The sequence below is a fragment of the Podarcis gaigeae genome (genome assembly GCF_964106915.1).
Source record: "Podarcis gaigeae genome assembly, chromosome: 12".
Lineage (NCBI taxonomy): Eukaryota > Metazoa > Chordata > Lepidosauria > Squamata > Lacertidae > Podarcis > Podarcis gaigeae.
This window is the reverse complement of record NC_139688.1, coordinates 13,581,699-13,608,158: the sequence shown is the minus strand read 5'-3', so window position 1 is coordinate 13,608,158 and position 26,460 is coordinate 13,581,699. Positions and strand designations below refer to the sequence as shown.

The 26,460-nt window shown below is 47.9% G+C and overlaps 1 protein-coding gene across 1 annotated transcript; it reads left to right on the top strand.

Annotated features, from left to right (window-relative positions):
• Nucleotides 1–4,697: 4,697 nt before the first annotated feature.
• On the top strand, nucleotides 4,698–14,368 carry MNX1 (motor neuron and pancreas homeobox 1). Its single transcript, XM_083706164.1, has 3 exons — nucleotides 4,698–5,391; nucleotides 10,896–11,056; nucleotides 13,580–14,368. Exons 1-3 carry the CDS (start codon nucleotides 4,770–4,772, stop codon nucleotides 13,952–13,954), a joined length of 1,158 nt encoding a protein of 385 aa, XP_083562290.1. The 5' UTR covers nucleotides 4,698–4,769; the 3' UTR covers nucleotides 13,955–14,368.
• Nucleotides 14,369–26,460: the final 12,092 nt, after the last annotated feature.

The following is a 26,460-nucleotide window of genomic DNA, read 5'->3' as shown; positions in this document are numbered from 1 at the left end:
CTTCCAAATTGTCCTCGAAGTTTTGGCTTAACGGACCTGCGTTGCCACTACTACGACTTAAAAAGATTAAGGGGGGAGAATCAGCCCTCCAGTGTTAATCGGTGATTTGCTGAGGTTTCCTTGCGTCCCTGGGACCTTCGCAAAAGCCCATCTTCCCAGTTCTATCAGAGACGTCTTTAAAAGCGCCGGGAGGCGAGGGGGATTGATGGATAAATTATGGCCTCTGAGAGAAGGGGTGGGGAAGAGTGCATTATACAAATGAAAGCGGTGTGTTTTACAGGCCCATAATTTATAGGCCGGGGGTGGGCGGGGAGGGGGAGGGGGAGGGGAGAGAGAGACCCGAGAAGAATCCTGAGCGACTCCCACCACAGCTTGATGGTGAGGTCACAAACCTGGAAGTTTTCGCCCATTTAGAAAGGCTGGGTCGATCCCTGCTTTATCCTCTGCTTTCCACGCGAGAAGGTTTGGTGCGACTCAAGTCCCTCCATCCCCACTTAAATTAGCGAATTAAAAATCCAGTGCAATGGCCTGATCTCTTGGCTGCAGGAAGGGCACACTGGTCTCCTTTGTTTCACACGTGTCAGAATTCCTCGAGAAGGAACAGTCTATATCAGTGGTTCCTATTAGGGGTCCGCAGCCTCATCCCTTGCCTGCCCCCAACTAATTTTTTTGGGCCATTTTTGCAGGGTAATATCACAAATTTTATGGTCTTATTTTAGTACACCTAAAATCCTTTGCTTATGAAAGGCTACCCCACATTTTGTTCAGAAAATTGCTTTGCAGAGGTAACTACCATAGTTATCATTTTTTCCCCCAAAAGTAGGGGGTCCCTGGCTTGGCTTTTGAAAAAATAGGGGATCCTCAATTAGCTAATTGGGAACCCCTGGATATTTACAAAATATTAGAAGTAACCAAAACGAATTATCATACAATATATTGCTGTTGTGTTATTTACGCCTCAGTGCTGTTCAGTGTTCCAGAAGAAGACTTTCAACTGTTCTATGACTTGCCCCCGATCCTGGTATGTTGAACAGAGCCAGAGAATTGGGTTGCCAACTTTTCAGTCGGGCCTTGCTGCTCCGCCCTTATCAATGGGTTGGCTGAAGGAGCATCTTATGAGAACAACGTTTACCTGTTGCCAGGTCGTTCCTACAAGTCATGTCACCACGGTGTGAGGGGCGCCCACAACAGAGCTGCGTACACACCATACATTTAAAGCACATTTCCCACCCCCAACGAATACTGGGAACTAGTTTATCCCTGACAGAGCTACAATCCCCAGCACCCTAACAAGCTCCCAAGATTCTACAGTTCCCTATATTATTGGGTCTGCTTTAATTGCGCGGTGCGTTTGCAGCCAACCTTGAAGACACAGAGCTAGTTAATGGAAGCCCTTCAAGAAGACATGGGTGGGGACCTGCAGCCGCCATGACTCAGTGGCAGAAGGTCCCATGTTTAATTTTGGCATCTCCAGGTGTGGGAGAGATGAGAAAGACCTCTGCTTGGAGAGATGGAGAGCTCTTGAACCGTCCAACATTCAGCGTTGGACAATGATAGGTCAGGGGGACAAATTGTTAATGGACATAACATTAAACAGCTTCCTGGGATGGGAAACCTTTGCTGTGACCTTCCAGATGTTCTTGGACTCAACTCCCATCATCCTTGGTCATTGGCTGTACTGGCCGGGGCTGATGGGAGTTGGAGTCCACCAGGTTCTCTGTCTTAAAATCATCTGGAGAAACACAAGGCTCACAGGAGCGCAGTATAGGCCCATGAACGTGGTCTCTTTAATTCATGGGGATATCTGCCATATAGGGGCAGGGGACACCCTCAAAGTCGTGTTTTGGGGGAGCCTTCCTCAATGCGCGGGAAACTTGGTGAGAAAGGGAGAGGCCCTCTGCACATGCTCTAAGGCACGTGAGCCCCAAGTTAGCTGCCCTGTATTCATAAACGAGTAAGTAATCATCAAGCAAATCTGCAAGGAAGACTATTTGCTAGGCGGTGTAGGAACGAAACACGATGCCTAGTTGGACGTGGCCGAGAGATTATCACGATGCTGTCCGTGAAATAGTCTCATCATCAGCCGCCGTCCAACTAACGTCCATAAAACAAGGCCCAACTTGGTTGCAGGCTGGCTTCTTCGTCGTGATATCCTCCAATGCTTTTGAGGATCAGGAGTTCTTCTTCACACGCTTCGCTTTCCCTGGAACGAGATCTCCTATTTCCCGAGCAGCCCCCGAAGGCACCAAAAGGTGAAACCCATTTTCATAAACCTCTTTGACCCCCGGAGGCTGCCGTCTTTCCTGCAGCAAAACCAAGCATGGTCTGGGTGCCTTCCCGGTGCAAAGTCAGCCGAACTTGGTCTCTTTCACAAAGAGCTTCTGAAGAAAGGGAGGGACGAGAAAAGGGGTGCAGAGAGAGGCAAAGGACCCGATGTTTGCTCTCTCTCTGCCAGCCTTGTATCGACGTTACGTGACCTTCCGTTCACATTCCCGCCGGCGGCTCTGTCTTTCTCTAACTTGCTGCAGCCGCCTTGGCAGTTTCTGATTTCTCCCCCAAAGCAAATGAACCCCAAACTCTTCCCGCTCGCTTTCTTAACGCCTCCTATATGCGTCTATATATATATATGCATTTAGCCGTGTTTGTGTAAGATAAGTGGGTTTAATAACACCATCGACTAAACATGCGTTGGCGGCGGACCTGACTTCTTTGACCTCGCCGTGTTTATTCTTTCCAGCTCATTAAAAAGCTGTTGGCACCGTCGAGGCGGGGAATATTTAATTTCAGGTGTCCAGGAATCGGAGGAGAAGCTGGAAGGAAAGAACTTATCCAATACATTTAACAGGCAAGAGAGGAGAAATGAAATGACCGCATTTTCACGATAGGCAAGGACAACAGAATTTGCAGTTGGTGGAGGGGAGAAAAACAAGAATCTTTGTTGAAGAGGAAACGGAGAACATCATTGACGCTAATTTTAATGGGATTTTAAAAGACTCTTTTTCATTCCCTTCAAAACCAGGATCGTGCATCGTTTCGCGTAAAGGCTATGATGCCTAAGCAAGTTCTGAGGTTTTTTCCTGTATGTTTGGTCAACAACGGACTGAAATATCAATTCAGGACTTTGGCATCCTTTTTATTTTTATGATGAAAAGGATTAGAAAATAATAATACCGAGATTCTAGTCCCATGCATGTGGGAGAAGCCCTACTGAACTGATAGGAGCTTACTTCCAAGTAAGCAACCATGGTATCAAACTGGTCCTCAGTTGTGACAACCTGAAAAACAGAACGAGCGCGAATAAAACTTTTCTAAAAGACTGACACAGTCGGAGTTTATTACTCTCATCTCATTTTTATTTTTGCACCTGCAACTCTGTTACGAAGGATTTGATTTTTAACCATTGATCCATAGGTAAGTAAACATAGCACCTTAGCAAAGAGTTGATGCTCTTTTGATATCATCCTTGGAGGAAAATGCATCCGCCTTCCCCGTTCCATTCCCGGGGAGTAGAACGCTGAAGTCTCTCAACGTTCCAGAAAGGACAACATTCGCCATTTCAAACACTGGACGTCCGCTCCATATCCAGGTCAAGATGCGAGGAGGGTGGGAAAACAAGACAAAAGAACAACTGGGCTTTATGTATTTGTTGTCCCTTCTTAATTCACAAAGGTCTTCTTCGGGTGCTGCTGTTAAGCATCCCTGAAAGGTCGGCTGTTGACTGTAAGAGAAAGGTTTTAAAAAGAAGGCGAGGAAAATATTTTACGCCATCCCAAAATAATCAGGCTTCAGATGTGATACACCTCGTCCTATCCTAATTATGCTACCTACAGAAGAAAAGTAAAATACAGGAATAACCGAGAGATCCCCTTTGTGCAAATTATGTATCTCCTACTGTAACAATATCCACACGGGCTCCCAGAAAAGCAAAGGGGACATTTGTGAACTCAGCACCCGAGGCAGACAGCCTCTAAAGAGAGCAGAACCTCCCCATGCTGCTATTAAATATTTCAGATTTTTCCCCCCTCTCTCTCTTTCTCACACACAAACACAGAACCTCAGCCCTCGCCTAGCTGCGTGAATTGCCCAAATAACTTTCAGTAGCTGAGAAAAGCAAAGAGAAGCTTCCTTCTCCCCACTAATTAAGGTTAGAGCATGTCGCTCTCGCGGCCAGACGGAGCATCCTAACTTAGGAAAGAGACTTAGAGACGCGATTCCTTCGCTGTTGTTGAAGGCAGGGAAAAAAATATCCTTTCCCTTCTATGGGAAACCCGTCTGATGAAGCGTTTTGCGTAAACCGTCAGCGCTCTCTCTCCTTCTCCCTCCAGCCCCCCTGGCCAAAAAGAGCAGGAAGCTCCCCCCAGGTGGGCGGGACCTAGCAGCCCAGCATCCTTGACAGCTGTGTGCCGAGGCCAATCAGCTGCTCCGGATCGCCTCTCCGGCCACCAATGGTGCCCTGCCTCTCCGGAGAGCCTATGGGAGCCTCTCCCGAGCCTTCAAGTGAGCCCAGCCAGCAGGTCCGGAGCGCTTTCGCCAGAGCGGTGAGAGAAGGAGCGCTTTCCCCTGGAGGGGTGGGGGAGACTTTCGTTGCATCCGTGCAATCTCCGCGGAAGGGGCGCGGGGGCGCAAGTTGCGCGGATGGTGGGGCTGCGGCGGGCTGGGGCTGATCCGCCGCTGCCTTGGGTTTTCTCCCCTTCCTCCTACTCCGGAGCTGCTGCTTGCAAGGCGACCCCATGAGCCTCTCCGAAGCCGTCTAAGCCCGCGCCGCCGGGATGGAGAAATCCAAGAATTTCCGCATCGACGCGCTGCTGGCCGTGGATCCTCCCAAGGCAGCGGCCTCGACGGCTCAGACGTCGCCTCTGGCGCTGGTCACCTCGCTGTCGGGCCACGCCAGCTCGCGATCCAGCAGCTCCAGCGCCAGCTCCAGCTCCAGCTGCAGCCCGCCGTCCTCGGCGGAGCCTCCGCCCTCGTCCGTCGAGGGCCTGCGCACCGACAGCCCGTCGCCGCCTCGGCTCCTGGGCGCGCACTGCGGGCTGGTGCCCAAGCCGGGCTTCCTGGGCGGCGGGGGAGGCGCGGCGGGGGGTCCCCACCCGCACGCCCACCCCCACGCGCACCCCCACGCGCACCCCCACGCCGCCCTGGGGCTGCACCCGCAAGGCGGCGCCGGCCTCCACCCGCAAGCCGCCCTCTACGGCCACCCCATGTACGGCTACCCGGCGGCGGCGGCCGCGCTGGCCTCGCAGCACCCGGCGCTCTCCTACTCCTACTCGCAGGTGCAGCCGTCGCACCCGGCCGCCGACCCCATCAAGCTGAGCGCCGGCACTTTCCAGCTGGACCAGTGGCTGCGGGCCTCCACCGCCGGCATGATCCTGCCCAAGATGCCCGACTTTAACTGTGAGTAGCACCGAGAGAGAGATCGGACAAAAGATCCATAATAATAATAATAATGTGTGTGAGCTTGCGTGCGCACCACTGCATGCGTGCTGCTCTTGCTGTGTGTGCGTTTTATATTTAATTTTAATTTTATTATTTATACCCCACCCATCTGGCTGGGTTTCCCAGAGAGAGGGGTGCAAGATGCATACCTAAGCAGCACGGATGCGATTGTGTGAACTCTCACACACCTATGATAGAGACTCTGTCCCTCTGGAATATGTAATTTAAGGACAAGGGAGCCGCGATCTTTCCTTTGTTATCCGTTTTTCTCGCTGCCAGGCAGTAGCTGGGGCCTAAATGCGGCCTGGATTCTGTTCCTCGCCCTTCCTCCTTTGCGATAGAAAGACGCTCCCTGGCTGATCGAGGATGGTGTATTTGGATTGGGGTTTTGGGGGTGAGCGAGGGAGACCCCCGCTAAAAGGAAAGTCGCCCTTGGAAAAGCCGAGGTAGCCTTGGGGAGGAGCGGCTCCTCTCAACAAGGAAGGAAAAGGCAATTTCCCAGCAGGGAGGTATTTAAACCTGCAAGACGCGTGCTTTGGGGGCTCGTTCGTTTGGGAATCAAACACGGACGAACACGAGAAGCAGTGGGAAGGGTTGGGTGGCGCGTAAAAGGCCAAATATTGTGCACAGGGCAGCGGCCGACTCACTGGACCGCGAATCTATCCGATTAGCCAGTCCGGTGGTTGTTCTTCGCCCTACCTAGCAACTGATTTAGGGTTTCATGGGGACTATTTCAGAGCTTGGTATAAAAAAAAAGGTGATGGGGATGATCCAGTCCCCATTAAGTCCCATTTATTTCAACGGAAGGGTTACCCTTGTGCTTTGTTTGGGCTGACTTCCCTTGAGAATGTCGGGATCTTAAAATACTTTCCCCCCTGGGTGTGCGCCCGACATCCCTGCTATAATATCCCTAATATGTGTTCTTAATTGTATGGGGAGCACTGGAATATCGAAGCCAAACCATTAGCCGTTCTTGCACACACGGGCTGGTGTGTCTCCAAAAGACTGACCTCTTAATATTCCCTACCAAGATTTGTATTATTTGGGGTAAAATTGCAGCTAGGCCTCGGTGAGGCTATTTCTTGTATTCCCCCTCCCTGTGCAATAATCATTCAGTAAATCCATATTATTATTATTATTATTATTATTATTATTATTATTATTTCATTTTAAGAATAACTCGAGACAAGCGACCTCGCAGATATAATGGCGTGTTGGTTACTTGATGTTATCTTTGCTATAAAAGCAGTGCAGCTCAGAGTTAGGCTTACTTTTCTTGATAAATCGTCAAGGGGGGGGGAGTTACTTGTTTCTTATCCCCCCGTCCCTTTTTTGAAGGAGAAGAAAAGAAGAGGCCCTTCCGACAGGAAAAAGTAATAATTAGGGAAGCTGTCAAAATTCCTGCTCCCGCAAATAAAACGCACGTGTGAACAAACAGCCCGAAGAAAGACCATAACGGGAGGCTTGGGGAAATCGCGCCGGGGTGCGAAAACCGCCTCGGCGGTGCTGTTTGCACGTGGCAGGAGGCTCTGGGAATCTAAGGGAGAGAGAAAAAATGCCTACTACTATTCTGATATTTTAAGAGGTTTCCTGCAAATAAAACTAATTGTTCAGTTGAAAGGAATCCTCTAAAAGTACCCAAAGCGGTGGTGGGGCTGATATACAGCGGGTTCAGTACAGCAACAAATAAATAAAAATTAAGCATTTATATTGAAATCGACGAGGGTTAAAGGTGGCCTGTATCTACCTATGTTCAATTCCGGTTAGAAAAAACGTGGCTTTGAAGTTTTGAAGGCGAAGACAAAAGACCTGGTTGTTAGATAACAGATTTAGGCAACGCGGATTTGCTTTCCAGCAAAATACTGTACCGGGTTGCAGCTATATCAGCGTTTAGATCCCTTTCTTTTACGCGACAAGAAAGCGGAACATTCTCAGGATTTATTTCTGTTACATTTTTTCTTTTACACGTTTTTTTCTAAAATTATTTAGCTTGCCACGTTTTTCCTAAAATTATCACGTTTTTCCTAAAATTATTTAGTTTATTTAGCATAATAAGCCTACCACATTTTTAACAACAAACAAGTCGCAGAAGACTGATGAAACCTCTCAAGACTCAGGGCTTGTTCCGTCAAAGCCCACCATGGATAGCAGGATTTTAATTCCATGGTGTATTTACAGGGCAATATTAACAAGAGGAGAGTTACATTGATATGCCCGATATCAGTTGGTGGAAACTGACGACCCTAATCCGGGCGGAACAGAACACACCCAAATGCAGACCATTCGTTTGGCTGCCAGACAGTGCCCTAGAAAACAGGACTTTTAATTCGCACTGGGTCGAGGAAAATGTCTCTCGTTTTCCACGCCGCTTACAGAAGAGCCCTCGTTTATTTCTCATCTTTTGGAATGGTAGTGGGGTATGTTTTGGTTCTATATTTAGTCAAGGAAGGGGGGGGGAAGTGTAATTTCGGAGTCTGCTCTCTGTGGCCTTTTCTTCTCAGATCGATTCCCCAAGAGTCCTCCTTTTAATTAAAAAGTCCGGTTCGAGGGTCAGTTTGAGAATAAAAGGGGCACCATTGCTTAAAAGGGGGCGTTAGTTGAAAGCCGCCAACGGTTTGCCCCTTACCCTTCTCCCTCAGTGCGGTGGGGGGTGGGCCCGAGCTCTCCTGAGCCCTCGGATCGCGCCCCTTTCACTTTCTCCCAATTATTATCTCTTGGGAAATCAGAGAATGGGCTTGGTGACCCCGCCCCGAGGCCGCCCCACCGTCCGGCTTCTCCGGCTGGGAGAAGCGCTTCCCTCGGTCCAGGGCGCCCCGTCGGAGCGCCGCGCTTCCATCTCCCGGCGCTCTGCGGGCTTTGCCGCGGCCAGGAGCTCTTCAGGGGCAAGCAAGACCCGGCGGGGGGGGGGGGACGGGGCTGGCTGGCTGGCCGGCTAGAGGGAAGGCTCGCTTTTCCCGCGGCTTTTGGCTTGGCGGAGAGGTAGGCTCCCTCGGTGAGAAAGGAGATGTCTAGAGACCCACCAGGGCGCGGGGTCAGCGAGAGCCATCTGGGGAAGCGAGGCCTCTCCTCGGACGGATCACCCTTCCAGGTGGAGCCCAGGATTTGGAGGTGGAGGAGAAAGTGAGAAGGAAGCCCCGTTTGCAAACTTCTCCCGGTTGAAACAACAACAACAAAAAATCCTTATCTGAAGAAGTGTGCATGCACACGAAAGCTCATACCTAGAACTAACTTAGTTGGTCTTTAAGGTGCTACTGGAAGGAATTTTTTTTTGTTTTGACTATGGCAGACCAACACGGCTACCTATCTGTAACTTCTCCCGGTTGGGGCTTCTTAGGACTTGCCAAGCCAAGGGCCGTCGGAAGGGCGGCGAGTTTGTCCGCTGCCTTCCTTGGCGTTCGCCCTAGCTCTTTTGCGACTGTCCAGTCCTCGTCTCACGATCTGCAAGGCGAGCAGGAGAAGAGGATCGGGTCAATTCACGGAGCAACGCCGCGCAGGACACTGTTTTCTTCCACGAGACCTTCAAGGCGCATTCAGAGAATTCTGGGCACTTGCAGCTGGCTAAAGAATGCTGGGAATTGTAACTACGAAGGATGAACTACAGTGCCCAGAATCCTTTGAAGGCAAGAATGAGCTTTAAAGGTTTCGCGTGTCCGCATATGTGTCTCTGCATATGAGTTGGTCGGGATCCTAAGGAAGAGGAGGAGGGGGCTGTTGCGCTCATGTCCTGTTCTGGGGCTTCTCGCAGGCATCTGGACTAGATGGGCCATTGGCCTGATCCAGCGGGCTTCTCTTATGCACATCTCTCTCTTTGACTTTCTTCTTCCGTGTCCATGAATCACCGTTTGACATCAGAGCATGACTTCAGACCGAGGCTACAGGGTAGAGGAAGCCGTAGTAGGATGGCTCCCCTTTCTGGCTCCGTCTTTCCGCGACCAATATTGTGCTTCTACCGGAATATTTTTTAAGGAACCCTTTTAAAAATAGTTCTTAAAAATAGAATTAAATTACTGTGCTCAAACCTATACAGCTAAATCACTTCCCCTCTTTTCCTAGATGTGAGATAGCATCATGGATCTGAAAGATGTTGTGATGAGGAGCAGTTGGGTGTGAGATAATCCGCTCTGATCCGCAAAAATGTCTCAGCCTCCGCTGCTCCTGGCCCCGTCCGCGCTCTCCATACTTTCCTGCGCAGGGCAACTCGTTCATGCATTGATTGAGGCTCCAATCTTATACCCACTACTGAACTCGAAGGGACTTGCGTTTGAGTAAAGATGTATGTATGCTGTGGAAAGGGGCAGTGTGTGTGTGTGTGTGTGTGTGTGTACACTGATACAGGAGGCGCATTCAAAAATGCTAAGAGAGATAGGTTCTGGAAAGACGAAACATAAATGCAATAAATGCTATATAGATGCAATAAATGTAAAATAAAAATAAAAATGCATCGCTAACCCGCGGAACTACAAGCTGCAGTGATGGCAACTAGGGAAGATGACTTTAAAAAAAAAGAGAGAGGAGATTTTAGACGGATTAGTGGATAGTAGCCAGTGTGGTGTAGTGGTTAAGAGCGGTAGTCTCATAATCTGGGGACCCGGTTCGCGTCTCCGCTCCTCCACATGCAGCTGCTGGGTGACCTTGGGCTTAGTCACACTTCTTTGAAGTCTCTCAGCCCCACTCACCTCACAGAGTGTTTGTTGTGGGGGAGGAAGGGAAAGGAGAATGTTAGCCACTTTGAGACTCCTGAAGGGGAGTGAAAGGCGGGATATCAAATCCAAACTCTTCTTCTTCTTCTAGTAGGACAGCCATAAGAGCAAAATGATTCTTTGTCAGTAGTCATGTGATTTAAATATATGGTGTGTCGTCAGTCCCATTGACCGAGGCAGCATATCTCCGGATAGTAAGAAACTGAGGGGAGGCTAGCGAGGCAAAGCGCTCCGTGGGACCCGAGACCCAGAGGAGGTGGGGGCTGTTCATTTTCCTGTTCCTAAAGCAAAATAAGCCGCCGTCGAGTCCAGGCGACCATGTCTCCGCCCCGCGGAGCTTACAGTCCAAAATTCGACTGGGCGAAAACAAAGGAAGAGAAGGCAGGAAGAGGGGGGGTCTTGACCAGACGGAGATAACTCCAGAGAGAGGGTTTCCATAGGGTTAGTTATTTTGAGGAGTTTCCATCACAATTCCCAGCATGATTTACATAAACAGAAGATGCAGGAAGTCTGTCCTCTCGCCCCCGATCTTGTTGCTGTGTGTCTTTCTAGACCGCCTTTCCTCCCTCCTTAATCGCATCTCCGTTTCACGCCCAGCTGTACTGGATCAGTTTCTCCAGGAGAGTCCTGAGCTCCGCCGCTGTTCCCAGGACAGAGGAAGCCCCTGCGCAACGGAGCGCGGCTGGAGGGATGCGGGGGGGTGGCGCGCTCCTCGCTCCTCGTCCTCTCTCACGCCTTCTCCTTTCCTCTCTCCCTCCTCAGCCCAAGCTCAGTCCAACCTGCTGGGCAAGTGCCGGCGGCCCCGCACGGCCTTCACTAGCCAGCAGCTGCTGGAACTGGAGCATCAGTTCAAGCTGAACAAGTACCTGTCCCGGCCGAAGCGCTTCGAGGTGGCCACGTCTCTCATGCTCACCGAGACGCAGGTGAGTGTCTTGCTGGGGAAAGGAGGAGGAGGAGAGAAGGGAGCTGGATTCAGCAAAGGAGGGGGATCACCTGCAGAGGAAGGGGCTTTTGCCTTGCGGGGCTCGCTGCGCATCTTCCGCAGGCAAGAGGAACCCGCGTAAATAAGCGCCCCCTTGAGGTCCAATCAGCTCACCGCCAAGTTAGTGCTCGGGCCCCCACTTTTGAGTCCACGGCTTTCCTTTCTCATTTCACCCAAAATATTAATTTGGGGGAGCGGAGTAGCGTTTCGTTTCTGTTTACATTGCAAAGTACCCCACCCTGCCATTCCAGTGCTCCAGGCCCTTTTGGAAACTTGGAAATGCAATAAAGGCTCCTGGCTCGTAGCCAGATTCTGCGCCCAGATTTGTAGGCACAGATCATCCTCTAAAATAAAATAGCTTACTAGGGAAATGCTGAAGTCACCCTTTGGGGGCCTCAGGGTCAATTTTTATGGCAGCCCAAATCTCAGTTGTACCGGTGTATGTATATATCTCAATTTTAACTTATGAGCTATTGCTGCAATCTGCTCTGATTGTATATTTTATCTTTATGAACGCTGTTTTTATTGTGTTATGTGAGTTGGTCTTTGACCGTAATAAATTATCTATATCTATCTATCTATCATCTATCTATCTATCTATCTCTCTCTCTCTCTATCTATCTATCTATCTATCTATCATCTATCTAATCTATCTATAAAAGCTGCAATCCTATTGTCACTTATCTGGCACTGAGTCCATTGAATTCAACAGGGTTTACTTCTTAGGGGGAATGTGTGGGATTGTACTGTGTGCTATTTCGTGGGGGGAAGGCCTTGAGTCAGGGGTGGAACAGCTGCTAGTTCAATCCCTGGCACAATCTAAAATCCTGGAGTGCTGCAGCCAATCACTGTAGACATTACTGAACCAGATGGACCAATATTCTGACTCGGTGTAGCTTACTATGTTTCTCTGTGTCTTCCTTCTTTAAATCTAAGGTGGGTTTAATTTAAAAGATTCGTTTAGAACAACATGCAGGTGGTATAGGAAGCCTCTGGACATTATGTGTGTGTGTGTGGGGGGGGGAAGGCATAGGGATCATAATTGCAGATCTTAAATGGGAATCAGTTTGGCACCACCCATCCCTATGAACAATTTCTGCCTGTCTGCAGGAGGCTTCTCTCGAAATTATATTTTGCTGGCACTGGGCTCCATCATGTCTAGCCAAAATAAAAAACAGCATCTACCCGCTGTGCTGGAAAGGAGAAGTATGTTTTTTGGAGAGTGGGGCCCTAAGCTACAGCTTGTTTAGGTTATACGTAAATCTGGCACTGGCCACAACCAACATAACCTGTAATTGGGGATTATGGGAATCAGAGTCCAGCAATGGGGGGGACGGGACATATCTCATAGGTTTCTCATTCCCACTCTCATAGATTGATGAAGGTGGCCTATATGGAGTTACTCCATTTTCTTCCTGTGGGTGGAGGTGGTGACTACCCCAAGGTCACCCAGGGAACTTCCTGGATTAGCAAGGACTTAGACCAGGATTTCTTTCTTCTAGATACACTTGTGACTATCCACAACACATCATGCTAGATTCTGATCTTTGCCTTTTGGTTGTTCTTATTTCCAGCTGTTGTTAAAACACACAACAGCCACTGATTGGTTGTGCCATTTGCAGTGTGCGAGGTGGTCTCTTCCTACCCCATCTTTAGGAGTTTGGGGCGCTGCGAACCAGGAATGCCCTGGCTCAGATCTAAGTTCTATCATAAATTTTCCAGGTGGCCTTTGGGAAGCCACACTGCTTTAGCCCAGGGGTGATAAAAATGGCTCTACTACCAGGGCTGGTGCAAGGATTGCTGACATAATGTTTGTGAATGACTTGGGACACTTGAGAGGTGTCTAAATCCCACTACTGCCACTAATCTCTTGAGTAGTAAAGTGCCCAAACTCATGCTGTCTTGGTAAATGCAGATGCCATTCTTCCTCCATTCTTCAGACAGTCAAAGCTGGCAGAGAGACATCCAGAATCAGAGGCAGAAGCTGAAGCAGGAGAGGATGGAGGTCAAGAGGCAGAGATGAGTCAGGCTGGTGAAGAGTCCTGGGTGTCTCTCCCTCCTGCTGCAACAAGCTCCTCTCCCCATTTGTCTCCCAGAACCAGAATGGGGTTGAAACGGGCAGAGCAGTGACAGGCTGTATGCAGGCATAGTCTCTGATTGCTTGGGAATAGCCCTGGAGAGGAGAGAACTTAGATGGCTGTAGGGTACCAGGAACTTTCAGTCTCAGCAGCTGATTTTCATGCAGTAAGGCCACCGGGAATTAGCTTCTGTGCTTGTCAGGCCTGACCCTCAACCAAGTCTGTGGAGATTGTGTTTTTTGCTAATAAAGAGTTGACTCCAACTGTGAACGGTGTGATTTACTGCCGGCTCATTCTGTGACAGACCGTGTTCCTCATGGTATAGGTCTGATCCCATGTATGTCGCCTGATCACATTGTGTGCTATTTCCACCCTCTCCTCTCCAGGTGAAGATCTGGTTCCAGAACCGGCGTATGAAGTGGAAGCGGAGCAAGAAGGCCAAAGAGCAGGCGGCTCAGGAGGCGGAGAAGCAGAAAGGAGGAAGTGTTGGGGAGGACAAAGTGGGGGATGAGGTACTGCCTGCAGGGGCCCCGGAGAAAAACAACGGAGGGCGCCGCTTGCAGGAACTCAGGGACAGTGACCGGGAGGAAGAGGACGATGAGGAAGAGGATGACGAAGAAGAGGAGGAGGAGGAAGATCGGCCCGGACACTGCTGCCCCTATGGGTCTCCCGACTGCTCTGACGGGGATGAGGATGGGAGGCAGCCCCATGGACGGCATGGGGGAGCCCACCCACAATTGCCCCCCACCTCGGCTCCTTGAACACTTGGATCCCAGAGCCAAGAGCCACCTTCCTTGCACTGGTTCAGGAGAAAATCCTTTCCCAACCCCACGTGTGTTTGTTGCTCTGTGTGTAAGCTGGTGCCTTGCAGGTGTTTTTGGACTGCAATTCCCATCAGCCCCAGCCAGCATGGCCATATGAGACCATGATGATGCTTCCTGGGGCTGATGGGAATTGCAGTCCAACACATCTGGAGGGTGGCAGGTTGGTGAAGGCTGGTCTAAAGTAAAATGCTCTCATTGTCCTCCATGCAACTGACTTTACTGGCCCCAATGGCGCTCCATGTGCAACTAACCCTGCTCTCCCCAGTTTACACAGCTGTGTTCCTCAGTGTCCTGCCTCCCCCCCCCCCATGGGCTCAGGCTTAGTGTCAGGGCTCGAGTCAAATGTGGGTCAGCATGAAAGGCACAGGACTCCACTGTATGTGCAGTTAACAATTCGAGGAAATGGCATACAACTCAGCAACACTGCCCGGTAGGTCTTGCCCCTATGGAGCAGTAGGCAGAACTGAAGGTTCTCTGCCTTCCACTCTTTCTCCTCTCCCAGATGTTTCACAAACAGTCTCAAGCTGCATCTACACACCTGTGGCCTCTTTCCCGCTCTCCTCATTTTTCTGTGCATTCTTGGGGACCAATGGGGAGGGGAGGTTGGCGCAACAGGAGAGGGAGACTCCCTGGAGTCTTCAACAGCCTCTTGACCCCCCTCCACTGCTTCAGCCTCGGAGTCTGAACTGCTCCTTGTCGCAGGCTCTTCCTGATCACTTTACCCTGTTGCCCCTTCAGCATCCAGCACCCCTGACCTCTCTTCAGTGTTCCATCACCCCCTCTGGGGTTTCCCTTGAGGGATTCTTGGCTGGTGCCTTCCACCATTCCTCTTTGCCCAGCCAGTCCTTTACACTTAGCACATGAGAGTTCTCTTAATTCGATTGTTATTGTTTAAAATTGACTTTTAATAATTGTATGGGCTGCTCTTTGACAGCTCCCCCCCATCTTGCAAACAGTATTAAGTCACAACAACATTACAATATATAATAAATAAAACCTCCCTTCCGTGACCACACTAAAAGAAATAATTCCAACAGCCAGCAATGAAACATATTTTTAAAAAGAATCAAAGGCCCAGCATGATTGTAGAAATAGTATAGAAGAAGAGTTGGATTTTATATCTCACTTTATCACTACCCGAAGGAGTCTCAAAGCGGCTAACAATCTCCTTTCCCTTCCTCCCCCACAAGAAAACACTCTGTGAGGTGAGTGAGGCTGAGAGACTTCACAGAAGTGTGACTGGCCCAGAGTCACCCAGCCGCTGCATGTGGAGGAGCGGAGACACGAACCCGGTTCCCCAGATTACGAGTCCACTGCTCTTAACCGCTACACCACACTGGCTAGAAGCTTCTGGGCCTTTAAGGAAAATAGGGTTGATAGTTCACTCCTGCTTAATCAGCCTGTGGCTTGACCTCCCCATTTTTGCCCTGCACTATTCACTCATTTAGCTCCTCCTCAGCATTGCTCAATGATCAGGAGTGTAAAACCACATTGTCTTCTAGTGGTTGCTTGGGAATGTTAAGGCGCCAGCTCTTTGTCAGAAGAGCCAACCTCCAGACCTGGTAATGTGTCTCAGTGAAAAAATTCAGTTCACAAGGCACAGCTGATGGGCACCCACCCAAAAAACCCCCACAACCCAGTACAGGTACAGTGGTACCTCAGGTTAAGAACTTAATTCGTTTCAGAGGTCTGTTCTTAACCTGAAACTGTTCTTAACCTGATGCACCACTTTAGCTAATGGGGCCTCCTGCTGCTGCCGTGTGATTTCTGTTCTCATCCTGAAGCAAAGTTCTTAACCCGAGGTACTATTTCTGGGTTAGTGGAGTCTGAAACCTGAAGCGTCTGTAACCCAAGGTACCACTGTAGTACCGAAAGCTAGAGTCGTCATCTTTCTGCAGCCCTGATTAACAATTCCCTGTTCTATTATGTCAGTGCCACTGTGTTGAAAGCTGACACTGGACATGTGGCTCTTTGGACACTTTGCCTCTTCTCTTCGACAGTATTGAGAGTTTTTATGCTTTATAAGAAGCAATCTGGGAAACCTCCGACCACGAAGCTTGGATCTGCTGGGAATCTCGGGAGGACTGTATTGTCTTTATTTTTGTACATTGTATTTATAAAAAGAGTTAAAGAGAAATACCTCTACTTATGCATGCTAAGTTATTAATCGGCTTCTCCCAATGTCCCAAAGGTTATGTAAAATAAAGCGGTTTTGTACTTGAGATCTGCATGAATTCCTTGAACCAAAGAGCTGGCTTTAAGGCTCTGTGTGTCAATTCTTACTAGGCTTTATGCTGAACAAAACCAATTCACAACTCAATTAAAATGAAGCAGATAGAATTAGGATTTCCAGGTTTTTTGTGCATGATCCTGTGCCTTAAGAACTGTAGGTCAGGTATAAAGTCAACCAGCGATGACATTCCTAGTGCAGAAGTTGAGGGTTGCTAAACGGCTTCATATCACAGAAGCCTGATAACCTTAAGTAAGGGCTTTCCCCCATTATAAGCACACAATTCTTAACTCTAGCTGGATCAGACTAAAAGTCCCTTTGTGTTTGATTTTTAGCTGGATCAGGCCCATTTATTTTAATGCTGCTTTCTTTCATACTGCATTTTAAAATGGGGGCATTGATCAATACTGATCAAACATTGCATAAATGCCTCAAATTAAATGCATACATATACTGATAGTGCACCGAAAATGCAACTCCAAACTTCTGAGATACAGTGGTACCTCGGGTTAAGGACTTAATTCATTCCGGAGGTCCATTCTTAACCTGAAACTGTTCTTAACCTGAAGCACCTCTTTAGTTAATGGGGCCTCCTGCTGCCGCTGTGCCGCCGGAGCCCGATTTCTGTTCTCATCCTGAAGCAAAGTTCTTAACCTGAAGCACTATTTCTAGGTTAGCGGAGTGTGTAACCTGAAGCGTATGTAACCCGAGGTACCACTGTACATAAAATCTATGTTTTTATAGTATTTCAGTGTTAGGGGGCTGTGTGCAGGCCTTTAATTTTGCAACTGCAACCGATTACAACAGACTGCGTATATTTCCTGTGCACTGAACTGTGTTGCTCACTGTACAGCCTGGAGAGAAAACAGAGTGTAAAACTAATGTGTGGATATTTTGAACTAGCAGGAAACTTGCCATTCCACCCCACACCAGAGGCCAAGGGAGCAGAGAAAACTGATCTCTGCGCATCTTGCTAGCTGGATCAGGAACTGCAGGCGTAGATCAAATATATGCCCAAATGCTGATGCTGCACTACTTTCAGCACACTTGACTGTCCTTCCCCATTCAGATTCTGTTTCTGGGCCCAGATAATAATAATAATAAAAAACCTTCCCAGCTCTATCTGCTGCATTCTAAACTTGTATTTTCTATCTGCTTTACCAAGTGGAAAAAGAAATCTTTAAGTAGATGTAGGATTCAGGATTTTGATGCACTGTGTAACACTGGATATAGAATCATAGAAATGTAGAATTGTAGAGTTAGAAGGGACCCTGAGGATCACCTAGTCCAACCCCCCAAATGCAGGAATATGCAGCTATCCCATATGGTGTTATCAGCACCATGCTCTAACCTACACACAGAGAGATGTCATAAATAGACCAAGCAGTACAAGTTGTATGTGACAAGTTGTATGCAGAACATACAGTATTTCATATTCTTTAAGAAATACGTTTGGGTAAATACGTAATTAAAAATCATTCCCTTTAATAGCGGGGTTAGGTGGTAATTGTCCATAGCTTTGAAGCAAAAACAACGAGGCCATTGAGAAATAAGAGAATAATGTCAGGGGATGGACACGGGAACCCCTCAGGTTTACAGAAGTACAACAAACTTTTCCACAATACCTCAGGGGGTCAGCCCCCCAAGCAACTCAGTGAGGTTAGAAGTCCATAGCTGAGGACTGCTGTGTGTCAGTTGGAAAAGAAAAATGGAAAACCTGGAAAAGGGGATAGAAATACTTGCCTTTTACTTTCTGAAGCACCAGGTGCCCTACACTGTAGTATTAAGCTTGCAATCCTAAACACTCTAGAAAGGAAGCCCCAGTGCAACCATAACAATGTATACTCAGAAGTAAGTCCTATTGAATTCAAGAGCGCTTGCTTTCCGGTAAGTGGGGTTAAGAGTGGAACCTTTGTTCTGAGTTAATATGCACTCTGATCTGAATAAACAACCCAACTCTTCCCACCCCGCTAGAAAAGTACCGCTGAAGTCAGTAGAACGCCTCTGGAGTAAATGACTTCAGGCTAATTAAAAGCATCTTCTTTCTCCTCTTGGGTCAATCTCCGATCCTAAAACTCCCTTCGTAGCGCCATAAGGGCGTCTTCAGCACCTTGGTCAGCGGCAGCCCTTGGCAACGTGGCGCCCTCCAGACGCTGCTACAACTCTCATCTGTTGGCTGGCGCTGACGGGAGCTGTAGTCCCAAACATCTGGAAGGCGCCACGTTGCCAACTGATGGACAAAGGACTCGAATTTGTGCAAAACCAAAAGAATCTTCCCTGGCATTCCGGCTCAAGTTCTTGATGGATCGGCCTCAGGCTTCCCAAGTGCAGTCAAGCACAGGGTTGCTGGCTCCCCCGCCCCCGTTTGAATTTATATATATATATATAAATTAAACGTCTTACTCAGCAAAAGCATCCCCGCTCCAGCCCCTTAGCAGCGCGGGGATTTATCTGGCTAATAAATTGAATGATCAATTCCTCCTTGTCAGCGAGGCGCTTCCCCAAATCAATTATGGCAGATTCAAATATCATCACCGGCTCATCGATGCTAACTCCGGGCCGCCGCTCGCCATTCATCCCCCGTGCCTTGAATTACTGCCGGTCGGCGATCTGGCCTCGGTCTCCCGCCATCCTCCATAAGGCGCTTCTGGGTTCAAAGGAGCCGGAAGAGGCGACGGAAAGAGCGGAGTGACTCCGGATTGACTCCAGGTGTGTGAATGAGGGAACGCTCCCACCCCCCAGGTTGTTGTTTCTCTTCTGCAACCCCGTCCAATTATCCCTTTTAAAAATGGATAACAGCAGTGATGTAAAAGAGGGACAAAAGTGGACTCCCTTGCGGAGTTGTTGTAAACTAAAGAGGCAAAAGATGCACACTTACCTGGGGGCAAGCCCCATTGAAATGAATGGGGCTTACCCCCTGAGTAAACACACACAGAGAGGCAATCTGCAAAGACGTGATTGAATTCACTTTATTTATTTATTGCACACATACCACCTTTTTCTCAAGAAAACTCAACACGTGATTCTCCTGCTCTTCATTTAATCTCTACAACAACAGCCCTGTAAGGTAGGTTAGACTGAGAGGCCCAAGGCCACCCACTGAGCTTTTACGGCTGAGTGGGGATTTGAACCCTCAGCCCCAGGTCTTAGTCCAACACTCTAGCCACTACACCATGCTGGCTTTTCTGCTGAGAGACCCTCCAGACTGGTGTTTTATTGCAGATATATTCTGCAACGTGTTTTTGACATAGTAATAGGGCACTGAGGTGGAGGTGTCTGAATTTAGTTTGTTCTGCGATGCTCTTCCAATTCAACCACATTATTGCTATAGAAATAGGGGGGAAATAGAGCATTTGTGGCACGAAAAGTTACAGGATCCCAGCAGGAAGTTATGGGATGTGCTCTCATAGGAAATGAAGCTTTTGCAGGCAAAAACAGTGTTGAAAATGGGTTCATATGTGACTGCCCTGATAGCATTGTGAGTGCAAATCATTACGAATGTGCAATAAGAAGGCAATCTGATGGGGCCCTGAATAAACACAGATGGTCACAAGCAGTGAGGTGTCAGTACTTCCCTCCCAGAAGTAAGGTTGTTCTTTTTTTGCTTGCTAACCATACAAACAACACCTTACAAATACAAATGTAGAGAGAAAGTAAGTCCTTAGCCATTGCATATGTCACAAGCCTGTATAATACCCACTCTGTTTGGTCTTAATAGTCTCCTAAACTTTTAGTTGCCAACTTTTTAAATACTCTGCTCTTGTGCCTTTAACAGCACTTAGATGCATTTTAAAAAATGAAAAAAATGTTTTAAATGTTTGATATCTTATCATTTCTAAATATGTGCTGCAAGCTGCCCAGAGTGGCTGGGGAAACCCAGACAGATGGGCAGGGTATAAATAATAAAAATTATTATTATAATAAAAAGAGCCAAACGAACTTTTTAATGGCATAGAACAAAAGGGGGTGGGAAAAGTGCCAGGAGTTTTAACATCTGTAACATCAGGCAAAGGAACAATGGGGAAAGTTGTCAACGTTGAACCTTGCATCAAAGTCAACAGAATATAATCTTTCACAGCAAGCTAGTAAACTCTCTCTCTCTCTCTCTCTCTCTCTGTGTGTGTGTGTGTGTGTGTGAAATAAGGGAGGGATTTGAGGGTTGCAATAAAAAAAAAGTGCCACATCAATGTAGTTTTAAAATGTAAATAAGGTTCCAGCAAGCTGGAGACCAGTTTTCTTACGATGCAATTCTCCTGTGTGTCTCAAGAGGTGTGTGTATTCACGTTTGATTTAAGACTGTAAATAAGACTGTAAATAAGACTTGTAGCAGCAGGCCACAGGCTGCAATGGCAAAACCCTACCAGTGTATTGTGCCTTTTGTATAACCTTTATCCCTTTAAAGCCTTCCCTGTGTGTCCCAAGAATGCTTTCAGCATGCCAGATTACTAGGGTAAATATGGTTTTCAGATCCCACTTTTTATGGGCGGATTAAAGTTCATTTTCCATAATAGGGCACCTCATAAAAACGTATAAAGCGCTGTCAGTCTTAGCAGCTGGCGGCCTCATTTAACACTTTCACTTCATAAATCATGGCATGGCTCTCCAGGTGTTTCCAGAAAGTGGGAAGTAAACAAATACCACCCCCTCCCTCAAATGAAAAAAGTTGAACCTGGTTGATAAAGATGTAAAAAGGAGGTTTATTTGGTTTGTGGGTGTGCAAACTATGCAGGAGAAAGAAAAGGTCACCAAGGGGGCTGTGCTGCTAGAAAACGGAATGCGTAGCTTTTTAGATAAGATTTCCATCCCTGGAAGGATTCCATGGAACATACTTTTCACTTCTGGCCCAGAAATTAAAGCGATTACAAGGGAGTGATTACAAGGCATCCTATTAACAAATGTACCTTGGAGGGTACTTGCTTGTAGATGATGAGAGACCGTTGTAGAAGGCACACATGCTGCAGCTGCTGTTGTGAGTCTGATTGTGTGTGTCAAACACCCAGAAGTTCTACTCTCCTGAATATCCACAGACTCCTCGCTGCCACCAGCATTTGATACTGAGGCCAGGGATAGAGAAACTGTGGCCCTCTGGATGTTGTTGGAGTCCAACTCCCCTCTACCCCAGCCAGGTTGGGCGTGGTGGGGGGTTGGTGAAGTTCAGCAGCATCTGTAGGGCTGCAGGTTCCATACAGCTGCATTATACAATTGGAGCAGTATGATACCACTTTAAAGAGTCATGTCTGCAGCCAAAGAATTGTGGGAGCTGCAGTTTTAATGTACTAATGCTAATGCTAATGCTAATGCTAATGCTAATGCTAATGCTAATTTATTCAGATGCCACCCATCTGACTAGGGTGGATCTACACACAGGAAAAAACCCACTGTAAGTAAGTCAGAAATTAAATCGTTATGAAAAAAGCGCTATGTAAAAATCTAATAGAATTTTATTTGCTCTATTGCGCCACCTGATGTTGCATGTTTATAACTCATTCAAAACATTGTTGTTGTTTTACTAATGTAGAGAAGTCCTGGGCTACCCCAGGCACTCTGGGTAGCTCGCAACAAATACAACAACAAACATTAAAAACTTCCCTATACCTTCAATTAGGGACGCTGGTGGCACTGTGGGTTAAACCACTGAGCCTCTTGGGCTTGCCGATTGGAAGGTCGGAGTTTGAATCCCCATGATGGGGTGAGCTCCTGTTGCTTGGTCCCTGCTCCTGCCAACCTAGCAGTTCAAAAGCACACAGTGCAAGTAGATAAATAGGTACCGCTCCGGCAGGAAGGTAAAGGCGTTTCTGTGCGCTGCTCTGGTTCGCCAGAAGTGGGTTAATCATGCTGGCCACATGGCCCAGAAGCTGTACGCTGGCTCCCTTGGCCAGTAAAGAAAGATGAGCGCCGCAACCCCAGAGTCATCTGCGACTGGACCTAATGGTCAGGGGTCTCTTTACCTTTACATCTTCAATTGTCTTCTAAATCTCAGAGAGTTGTTTATTTCCCTGACACCTGTTAAGGGTGCTTAGAGGTGTTAGGAGACCTCTATGCCCCCACATAGAGCCACAGCTCCCAGAGTGGCTTAACAACCAATCCTTCCTCACAGTGAAATCTGGGAATTGTAGCTCTGGGAGGGGACTAGGGTCCTGCCCAAAGCTGAGCAAAGCATAGCAGACAGTATTGCAAGGTGGGCGGCTTAACCAAGCGGTCCTTTAGTCTGCAGTGTAGTTTGAAACTCCTGTCATGTGCATCCTCTGCTCTAATCAAAGGTTAATGCACGAGGCACACCTCCACCTGGGGAGGGGGCGCTCCACCACCTGCATCCATTCATTTCCCTTTTATATTTGCTTAAGGTACATTTAACCCCTCAGTAGCCTCGGCTTGCCCTGAAGTCAAACAAGAAGCAGGGGAGGGGGGGTGGAGGTTCCCTCTCAGACTGGGATTGTTCAGTAGTGGCCACCCAACTAAAACACAGGCCTGGTTTATACGAGATTTAGCACTGCCATTGCAACTTATTTTGGTTTACTCAGCTGGAGGGGAACAAAGGTCCTTATCTTGCCATAGCCCCCAGCTGAGTCCTGGGGAAGAGTCAACACTGGTTCAAGCTAGGCCCTTCTGGAGACAGCAAGGAAACAGCTGGGTCAGGGAAAGAGCCTGGCTCAGAGGGGTCACAGGGGAGCTTGCATGCCCAGGAAGAAAGCAAGCCCCTTTATTTAGCTTTTCTTGGTGTGAGAGTGTGTGAGCTTTCCCATTGCACAGGCTTCTTATTTAGGCACCACAGAATACTGATAAAGCTTAAGGGCCTGGGATTGCAGCCCATTGGTTAGAGAACTGTAGCCTAAGATCAGAAGCTTCAAATTCCCCCCTTCATAATTTGGCATGACAAAGTGACCTGTGCAACTCTAAAGCCTGCATGCACTTAGAGCTGCTCCAGAGCAGCCAGTTTATGGGCTACACACAGCTATAAAAAGTTTGTGGCTGATTTATTAGTGTTAAATAAAAATGCTGAACAACAACATTTCTATCTCTTCTTTGGTCTTGTAACGTTAACATGCATACATAAGTCCGCGCCTGTAACCTTACACTTTTGTTTTTAATGTTCATGATCCAAAGACTTATCTAAGAGTCAATAGATAACAAAGCCTTAAAAAAAGTTTTTGGGCACTCTGCTGGAGAGGCAGTGAGTAGGAACAAGGATATAGTGTGGCCCTTAACACCACCACATGGATGTCATTAATGAACAGTCTCATAAAGATTAAGGGCTATAACAAATAAGCCCAAATAGGATCCATGTGTTCTAAGGAAAACTGTTCACTGATGAGAAAACCCTAACATATAAGCGCTAGACTCGTCTGTCTTGGAAGCCCTGTGAACAGTCTTCATAAATGAAGGGATCATCACAGAGCCAGCTCCATCCTGGAAGGCTCCTTGTTTCGTGCTGTAGGTCTGCTCCATTTGTCTGGCACCTACTGCCTAACACTGCAGTCCTAACTGTGGGATTTGCTCCCACAAGGAGCAGTGATAGCTCCCAACCAGGATGGTTTTTGAAGAGGATTAGAAGGCTGATCGCTAAAGAATTGATGCTTTTGAATTATGGTGCTGGAGGAGACTCTTGAGAGTCCCATGGATTGCAAGAAGATCAAACCTATCCATTCTGAAGGAAATCAGCCCTGAGTGCTCACTGGAAGGACAGATCCTGAAGCTGAGACTCCAATACTTTGGCCACCTCATGAGAAGAGAAGACTCCCTGGAAAAGACCCTGATGATGGGAAAGATGTAGGGCACAAGGAGAAGGGGACGGCAGAGGACGAGATGGTTGGACAGTGTTCTCGAAGCTACCAGCATGAGTTTGACCAAACTGCAGGAGGCAGCGGAAGACAGGAGTGCCTGGCGTGCTCTGGTCCATGGGGTCACAAAGAGTCGAACACGACTAAACGACTAAACAACGAAGACAAACTTATGGCTGTGTCAGTGGTTACTAGGCAGGATGGCAATGTGCTCTCTCCACTGTTGGAGGCAGTATGCCAGTTGCTGGGAATCACAACTGGGGAGAGTAATGCTGTGGTTCTCTGGTCCTGCTTGTGGGCTTCCCAGAGGCATCTGTTTGGCCAATGTGAGATAGGGATGTTGGACAAATCAGTGTTTTCCAAACTTGGGTCACCAGCTGTTTTTTTGGACTACAGTTCCCAGCATCCCTGACCACAGGTCCTGCTAGCAAGACATGATGGGAGTTGTAGTCCAAAAACAGCTGGAGACCCAGGTTTGGGAAACACTGGACTAGATGGATCTTTAGCCTGATCCAGCAGGGCTCTTCTTACATTTTAACCATGTCTACTCAGAAGCAAATCCAACAGAATTCAGTGCAGAATTCAGTAAGCGGGGTCACGATTGTGGTCTAAGCCCCCAGATCCCATATTTACTTGTTAGCTGATGCCAAGTTGCAGAACATCTGGTTTCTCTTTTGACCAGGATATACGAATTCCTTCAGGGCTATATCATGAGACAATAAAATGGATGGAGTTTCACCCTAGACTCCCGCTGGCCTTTGGATGGGTGGTGTGGGCTACTTTTTCAAATGATTAGTAACAGGATACAATACTTTTTCTGGTCAAGGAGGTCAAGAAGAATTCAAATGCAGTTACAGTTACCTTTGGCTGCTATATGGGAAATGGTGGCAGCCAGCCACCAGCCAGTTATCCAAAGCTACACGTTCTGCCAGAATATGCCCAACAGAGCTGGACCTCTGCTAGGAGGTCCATGCTGTGTGTTTGTGTGTTTATGTGGGCAGCAGCCACCTGGCTGTCCTATATCATCAGACCATTGATCCATCTAGCTTAGCACTTTTCACACTTGTGGTCACAAGGAGTGGCTCCTAAGTTAACCTGCTACCCTCGGGTTGAGTGGTAGATGCTGTCCTCATCATCACTAGTGTTGAAGTCAGATTTATTTGTCTGCTCAGTTAGCTTCTTAGGTTGGCCCTGCCTCCTTAACAAGATGGACACATGTATTCAAGCACTTCTCTTCTTGTGTTTTGGCCTCTGGAAGAGGCAGCTAGTGTACTCACCAATGGGTGAAGCAGCCACGTCCAGAGGTATTAACCAGTCTGCTAAGAACTTAGTAAAAGTCCTGCTAGATCAGGCCACGGGATCCAGCATGCTCTTCTCTCAGTGGCCAGTTAGCTGTTTCTAGGAAATGTGAAGCAGAACTTGAGTGCAATAACACTTCCCATATTTGTGATTACCAGGAAGACTTCAGGAGTAAACTCTGAGGAAAAACCCATAACCGCTGCATTGCAGGACATCTTTGGGAGAAGAAGAAACTAAAGAGTAAACACTACACAAACCCGGAGTAGAGTCCCTAAGGTGGTGCCTTGTATGTCTCCTTCTGGCAACTCCTGCAGCCAAGCTGGTGCCAAATGTATTACTCTACTTTCCTTTGGACTGAGTCAGCGAGGTTGAGAGGGGGATCTTGTCGTCTGGGCAGCCCAGGACCTCCAGACACACTGCCCAGGCTTGCACCCCATAGAGGTTGCTTTGGTGCTGCTAACACCACAAAAACACCACAGGAGGCAGCAGTTACGAGTTACTGGTCTCTGCAGCCACAGCAGGCGCTGTGATTCTCCAACAGTATGACTACATCCCCGGAAGTGCAATCCATTGTCTCTCAAGACAGAAGGATGCCAACAAACAAATACCCATTCATCACTAGTGATGACTGAAGACCAAGGGACAAGCAACCAGGTTTCTATGAACTTCTTTTGTGCATACAGCAAAATCTTCCCATGTCTTCCAAAATGGAGATCAGACAGCATTTGAACTTGAGAACAAGCTTTCCTTCCCAAACCAAAGGAAATTACATTACTTGCAGGTCCACCCTGTCCACAACCTGTCACTGACTATCACAGACCCAAAGTATAACCAAGTTTTGGGCTGGAACTGTGGTCATTATGGTACGTCAGTCCTTCTAACCATCTATTTTGCTGATAAAGTAAGTCAGTTTGGTTATCAGCTAGAGCAGCCAGACTTGGCCCTAATGTATATTTTATTTACGTTTTTTCAGTATGACTCAAAACATGATATTTTCTGTAGACAGGCTAGGGCAAAGGCGGGGAACCTTTGGCCCTCCAGACATTGCTGCACTCCAACTCCCATCAGTCCCAGTCAGCATGGCCAATGGTCAGGGATGATGGGAGTTGTAGTCCAACAACAACTGGAGGGCCAAA